This window comes from Stigmatopora argus, chromosome 7 (assembly GCF_051989625.1).
Source record: "Stigmatopora argus isolate UIUO_Sarg chromosome 7, RoL_Sarg_1.0, whole genome shotgun sequence".
Taxonomy (NCBI): domain Eukaryota; kingdom Metazoa; phylum Chordata; class Actinopteri; order Syngnathiformes; family Syngnathidae; genus Stigmatopora; species Stigmatopora argus.
Window position 1 is genome coordinate 14,837,577 of NC_135393.1, and position 6,880 is coordinate 14,844,456.

The 6,880-nt window shown below is 45.2% G+C and overlaps 1 protein-coding gene across 2 annotated transcripts; it reads right to left on the reverse strand.

Annotated features, from left to right (window-relative positions):
* Nucleotides 1-140: 140 nt before the first annotated feature.
* Nucleotides 141-6,664, reverse strand: sp2 (sp2 transcription factor). Of its 2 annotated transcripts, none has more exons than XM_077604250.1 (8): nt 6,563-6,664; nt 5,353-5,426; nt 4,437-5,201; nt 3,671-3,892; nt 3,219-3,516; nt 2,095-2,278; nt 1,786-1,979; nt 141-1,718 (listed from the first exon to the last, which is right to left on the reverse strand). In XM_077604250.1, exons 1-8 carry the CDS (start codon nt 6,567-6,569, stop codon nt 1,618-1,620), a joined length of 1,845 nt encoding a protein of 614 aa, XP_077460376.1. In that variant the 5' UTR covers nt 6,570-6,664; the 3' UTR covers nt 141-1,617. The 2 variants fall into 2 exon arrangements, with proteins under 2 accessions (XP_077460376.1, XP_077460377.1); XM_077604251.1 differs by lacking the exon at nt 6,563-6,664 and adding an exon at nt 6,008-6,551.
* Nucleotides 6,665-6,880: the final 216 nt, after the last annotated feature.

The window sequence follows — 6,880 nt, forward strand, 5'->3', positions numbered from 1 at the left end:
CGTTTGAAGACCATGAATTCGGTGTAAAATTTGAAAACATTTTAAAGTAATATCTTGCTCCTGCAAATTAGTTTTCCAATAGCTTTATAAATGATACACACCTTTACATACAAACATTTTGACCACGTACATAGACAACGTTATTCATACAGTTATATTTATTTATACACGGTATAAAATTAAGTGCTGGTTTCTTAGTTTCTCCTGAAACACATTAAAGGAACATAAATGTGTTAAAAATGAGATTAATATGAAATGTACACGTTGTGGGACTGATAAAATCACGTTAGCTTAGCAAGGAACATAAATTAAAAAGACAAAAAGGAGTTTCATTTAAATAGCTGTCTAAGGCATCTTTAATTATTAATACTATGATATAAAAGAGTTTCTAGAGGTATTTTAAAAAGAAGCAATTCAGTAAATATACACTGTCACACATGACATTTCAACACACACACTGTACAATGTCACCCTCCTTCACTACAACATTGAGGGAGTGGACAAACATAAATAATAGCATCAGGTTCTTCCTCCCTCCTTACACACAACTCATGTCAAGCTGGTGATCTTTTAGGACTCTGACCCAAAAACCAGCTCTGCATGAAAGAGAAACCAGTATTCTGGTGCTCCTTAATGTGAATTTACGCTGTCACACAGCAACGTTTGCATTCCGTTGTATGATTGTCGCGTCACTGTAATAAAAATGGTTTGTAGCTCATGTGGTTAAAAAGCATGTATAAAATCAACAATTTACAGAATAATACTGGCACAGGCGATGTGAAATAAAAACCCTTTACCCAGATTCATTCATTTTCTGAATTGCTTATCCTCGCAAGGGTCGCAGGGGGTGCTGGAGCCTATCCCAGGCAGGGGACACCCTAAATTGATGGCCAGCCAATTGCAGGGCACAAGGAGACAAAGGACATCCATTTACACTCATACTTAGGGGCAATTTAGAGTGTTCAACCAGCCTACCCTGCATGTTTTGGGGAGAATTCAAGAGAATCGGGTTACAGTGAACACGTTTTTATAAAAACCTGAACCATTAAGAGAAAATCTGTCTAATCTGGAAAAAAAAACACAAAGTATTTCTTTTCAACTTATGAGCTACTCGGCGTTTGTTGTTTTTCAATTTGCAACGCCAGCAGAGGCGCAACATAATTTCATAATTTCTGTGAACACACCAGCTCCACTGCAGGAATAAAATGTGAAAGGAGCTTCCGATTACCGCTCCGTAGCAGGAAAAAAAAACTGCAGGTTAACTTTCTAAAAGTAAACTTCATGTTCAAATATAAAATCAACCGTTAAAAACACGACACTGATCTTCAACTTCGCAGAGAAGGAGGTGACAGACAAAATGGAGCATGATGGAGGATAGGCCACAAAATGGAGGCCATTAGGACTTGAAGTCCTTCAGTTGCACGCATGTACAATCTTTGTCCAAAAGGGGTCATAAATAAGTTCAATGCATCGGCACCACCCTGTTTTTTTTCTTTGTACATGAAGCGACGCAATTCGCGGGGGTGAAGGGCTTCTTTTTGGGGGTCGGTCGAAGGGGGTCCCATTATGGGACAAGTGACAAACTCCAGTTTTCTGGTGTGGAGTTTAGCTGTTCTCTCACAGGTTCTTGGTATTTATGTGCGTCTTGTAATGCTTGGTCAGATGGTCGCTCCTCATGAAGCGCTTCTGACACTGGTTGCACTCAAAGCGTTTGTCTCCTAAACACACATAAAACAGTTTTTAGTCAAGAAGAAACACGACATGGCGCGAGGTGAGCGTCCTTACCCGTGTGCGTCCTGGCGTGCCGCTGCAGCTCGTCGCTCCGCGTGAAGCGTTTGCCGCAGAAAACCCAGGTGCAGACGAACGGTCGCTCGCCCGTGTGGAGGCGGACGTGCGCTCGCAGCAGCGAAGTCTTGCGGAAGGTCTTCTCGCAGCCGGGAAAGTGACAAATGTGCTTCCGCTTGCCCATGTCGCCCGGCCTGCGGGTGGGGAAAATACTCAGCTATTATTTACCGTTTTAAAGATTATATCTATTCAATGCACAAAAAAGACAACATTTAGATGACAAAAAAAGGGCTAACTGGCTAATCCTACCTTTTCTCCGCGTCTTTACAATTGGGACACGTGCAGGCCATGCGTCTCTTTTTCTCGCTAGTGTGTCCAGGAAGTTCAAGCGTCAGCGTCTGGTCCATGTGGATGGTGGGCTGGCCCTGAGCCGCCAAGCCGGCCAACTGGAGGCCGCTGCCCTGCATGGTCTGCACCGTCAAGTGTTGCTGGCCTGGCACACATACAAAAACAAAAGTGGTTAATTTACAGGTATGGCCATAACCCTTTCCCTTTAACCTGCTTTTTGAATCTAACAGTTCATTCATTTAAATAAGTGGCCTCCATTTTTACAGTTAATACAGCTTTGGGGATGACTATAGCCTAAAAAACATAACAAAAAGAGTAAAAAAAAACATTAACCTCCAAATGGATTAGATGTCAACAATGGCACTGAGGCATTCACAGACAGTCTGTTTAAATGAATTGGATGTCTATTGTCATTAATGGCATCCAATGAGTAAAATACTCTGAAAACTATTTCGCTTTAGAGCAAGGGTGTCAAACTCGGGTTGGTTCGCGGGCCGCATTAACGTTAACTAGATTTCATGTGGTCCGGACCATTTTAGATATATTTTTCATCGGATTAAAAGAACTGGATCAAAAGCCCTAAATATTCTGTTTTTTAATAGATCTAAAACAATGTTTATTTGAGCTTCTTTTTTTTCTTATTAAGGGAAAACACCTTTTAATCATTTGTTTTTATTTCAAAAGGAAACACATTTTTTTTAAATTATTTTCAATATTTAAGTGGAAAACAGAACATATTTTTATTTATTTATATTTATATTTTACAAAATGCTTTTCGAACTAAAAACTCCAAAAGAAAAAAAATGGGATTAAAAAATTACCATAATTGATTTAAAAAGGGGAAAATCAGGAAATATAATATTCATCTATGTTCTTCATTTGAATTTGATACTAAAACAGATTTATTTTCTCGGGCCGCACAAAATGATGCAGCGAGCCAGATTTGCTTTAGAGTGTAAACTGGGGCCCTAACTCGTGTGTGTATTTCAGTTTTTAATAATCCTGATTTAATATCTTTTTAAAAATCATATTGACTTAATAAAAAATAACATCCATTTGAATCTTGGAAACTATTGTTCACACACCTCCTGCGTTGGTGATGGTCACCGGAACTCCCTGCACTTGGACGCCGTTGATGCTGATGGTCTGCACCGCCTGCGTCGCCGACAGCTGCGACGAGTTGAGCGGAATCATCCCTCCCGCCGGCGCGATCTTTGCCAAGGTGCGCTCCTTCCTGGCGCCCGTAAGCGTCTTCTTGACGGCCACCGTGGTTGGGAGAGGCGAGGCGGGGGTGGCAAGTGGAGTGGTGGGTGTCGTCGGCGTGGACACGGAGTCCTGGAGTTGTACGGACCGCCACTCGCCGGCACCCGTCTTGAAAAAGATCTGACAAAAAAAGACGTGTTTTTGTAGAGTTCCACCGATACCATTACTAATATAGCTATCGATAGTAAAATGACCAGCATGGACGGGAAATATGAAATATGCATAGCACCAAAAAATAAACCATGATAGTCCAATCAATGACATTTTTGCACACCTGCGTTGGCGCCGTGTCCGGTGATGCCACCTGCAGGCTGGAGGGCGCGGGCGACTGTCTCTGCGGGACAGGCGGCAACGAGGCAGATGCGGCCTGCACCACCTTCAGGGCCTGCTGGGGGATCTGAACCACTGGAGGGTCCTGCTTGGGCGGCACCAGCTGGACCTGCTGAACCATCGCCGGCTGGCCGGGACTCTGCACGATTAATAAGTTGTTCCCCGCCTGTGGACATTATTTAGTTAGTGGTTACATTAGATTTTGCATGATTATTACGGGTCTAAAAATTTGGCCATCAGTTCGGCGCCAGATCGGTAGCGGCACAAGTCAAAAAGTACAGTAATCCCTCGAATATCGCGGTTAATGTAGACTAGAAATGGCCGCGATAATCGTAAAAATGGAAAGTAGGGTCATCCCTATTATAACTACTTTTTTTTCTTCAGTGCTGAGTCCATATAGCAAGCAGAAGAGAGGGGAGTGGCTTCCGCTTGCGAGTTTCAGTGTGAATTTTCCCATTTTTATGATTGATTTTTTATAAAAATAATTAATAGCAGAAAAAAATCATGAAGAAGTGAATTCGCGATGAGTAAAGTCGGGATAATCGAGGGAAGACTGTAACAACTAATCAATCGGTGGTGAAAAACCTATCCAAAGGCCTTCCTGCTAGCCTAGCTAACTAGCCTAGCAGCAGGTAGCAACAAGCTAACTGCTAATTGGCCTACAAGTAATGCTACACCACTATGTGGATGAATTGGAATCATTTCTAGACCTGAATGATGTTGTCAGCAGCTTCTATCAAGATGGTCTCCAATTGATCCGGGGGTGGCGAAATCGCTTGCGGGGGCGGCGGCGGAGGAGGCGGCGCTTGAGCGGCCAGCGTCACTTTCTTCTTCCTGCCGCGTCGTGGCTTTCCCACCACGAGGGGCGCCGCCGCCGCCTCGGTGACAATCTGAGCCCCGCCGACCTCGCCCGTGGCCACGTTGAGCGGCAGCGTGAGTCCGCCGGGCAGCTGCACCACGTTGGTGGTGCTGGCCTTCTTCGTTCTGGGCGAGGGTTTGATGGCGACCGTCTTTTGCGGAGAGAGCGGGGTGGCGATGGGGGCGGCGGCCGCCTGGGCCGGAACCGACATTGGGGTGGTGATGAAGGCCTGGTTGGTGCCCGGTATGAGCTGGATCTGACCCCCCTGCGGCATCACCTGGATGGTCTGGGCGCCCGGGATCTGTGGCATCACCTGGTACTGGATGTTGGCGGGCCCCTGGGAGGCGGGCCGGCCCGGGCTTTGCTGGATGGTGAGCACTATAGGGCTCCCGGGGGCGCTAGAGCCCAGGCCGGCGGGGAGCTGGATCACATTGCCCTGGGCTTGGAGGAAACTGAGGTTCTTGGGCGGCGCGGGCGCGATGGGAGCCGGCTTGATGGGGAGGAGACGGCGAGGCTGTGGCTGCGGCGCCGGCGTGGCGACGGGGGCTTGGGCGGCGGGGGGTCCGATCTTACTGCAGGTAGCAGCCAGCAGGGCCAAAGGGGAAGGTTGACTGTCCTGGAAAAACACAAAGGATTTACGAGATGTGATTGGACAAAAACAAAAATGAATGCTTTCATGTATGGATTTGGACGTGGAATGCCGTTTATTAGACGCAGGTGGGATTTGTGGCAATAAAATAGGCAGATCCCTTAAAATGTTGACTCACCTGTGTGGTGGTGGAGGGTTGGAGGTATTCACTGGGACTGACAGCAACCACGCTGGCCATAGTGTCCTTTAGCTCTGCAACATAGAATGAAATAAACAGCCATTAACATTAAACCAACCTGGTGATATATCGCGGTTGTTTCTATTCCGATAGGATATGAATAAAACATTTTTAAAAGACGTCAGTATTTCATAAAGCGGCCTAAAGGTTGCACTGACATTATTTGTAAGATAAAATACCTAAATTATGCCGAAATAAATGAATTGAACGTCCATAACAGTCCATGACATTGAGTTAAATACTATGAAAAATACATTTTTAAGTATTAGTTGGGCCATAACCAGTGTATCCATTTAAATTTCATTAATTTAGTTTTGTTAACATTTAATTGATTCATCCACAATCATAATAGTAATAAAAAACAAGCAGTAATGGGAAAAATAGCAACTGCTAATATTGAAGTTTTTAATGACCAAAAATAGACACTCCATGAAATACATTATAGAGTTAAAATAACATAAAATAGAGTTCCAAGGTTATTCCTAGAGAAAAAAACAACAACTTTTGAATAGCTGCCCTGAAAGGGTTAAAATCTCCATCTGATGATGCAGATTGCAATTGAATCAATGGATTGTTTCACATCGTACACACGTACCTATTGGATGTGACTTTTTGCGGATACATGTGTTTGTTTGTCACATATTTCCGAACAATCGAGGCGAACGAACAGCGTCAGCGTCTGTCCGTCCTGCCTCTTGCTTGCTTGAGCTTGGCTGGTTTGTTTGTGCTAGCAAAAGTGCTACAAAAAAGACGCTCAGGTGGCTAGCTGCTAGCAGCTAATCTAAGCAGATTTATTTCCTGTGCGGTTTAGCACCAACGGGCAAAACAAGGAAAAATATCCACAATGGACCGAGAGGGTAACTTTGTGATTTATTGAAAGAGGGAGAGGCAGAAATACTTGGAGTGGAGCCGCATTTGGGCGCAGGGGAGTCCGCGCAGTTAGCGAGTTAAAACTCTTCGGTAGCAATACAGAAAAGGGAAAGCCAATTCAGGAAGTGCGACGCGTTTTGCTTTCACGCCAGCTGGGCCGAGCGACCCGTTTTCCCGTCCACTGGCCTCCGAATAGCGCCGCGTATTCACGCCCGGCGCAAATAACGTCTTTTACGAAGTAGAAGGTAATATAAACACCGATGTTTTAATTCCTACCCACCGCTCATGACGACATTCGCTGTCCGTCGAGCCTCGAAACACACAGAGGTCCGGGAGGAATCCGCCCTCGCGGCCCTGCGCCAATCCACGCGCAAAGCACGTTTGACGGACGGTAAAAGTGGCCAATGGCATTGCGAGATTTCGCTGATTGAGTTTCAACCTAGCGAATCGGAGCGGGACGTTTCCGGATGTCAAGGGATGGATGACGGCTACGCCAATGGCGTCTCGTAAAATTGCTTTCAGGGGGCGTTTCTCTAAAGGTTGACCACGATAGTTTTCAACCTATTATAGAATAGGAGTCAAGTTTGAGTGACATGAC

Bases quoted from the DNA above. Each gene is read 5' to 3' on its own strand.
- sp2 (XM_077604250.1), bottom strand. The intron at 2,279-3,218 runs GTGTGTGAACAA...TATGTGTGCCAG, and splicing joins GACCATCACCAACGCAGGAG to GCCAGCAACACTTGACGGTG. The intron at 1,719-1,785 runs GTAAGGACGCTC...ATGTGTGTTTAG, and splicing joins GCACGCCAGGACGCACACGG to GAGACAAACGCTTTGAGTGC.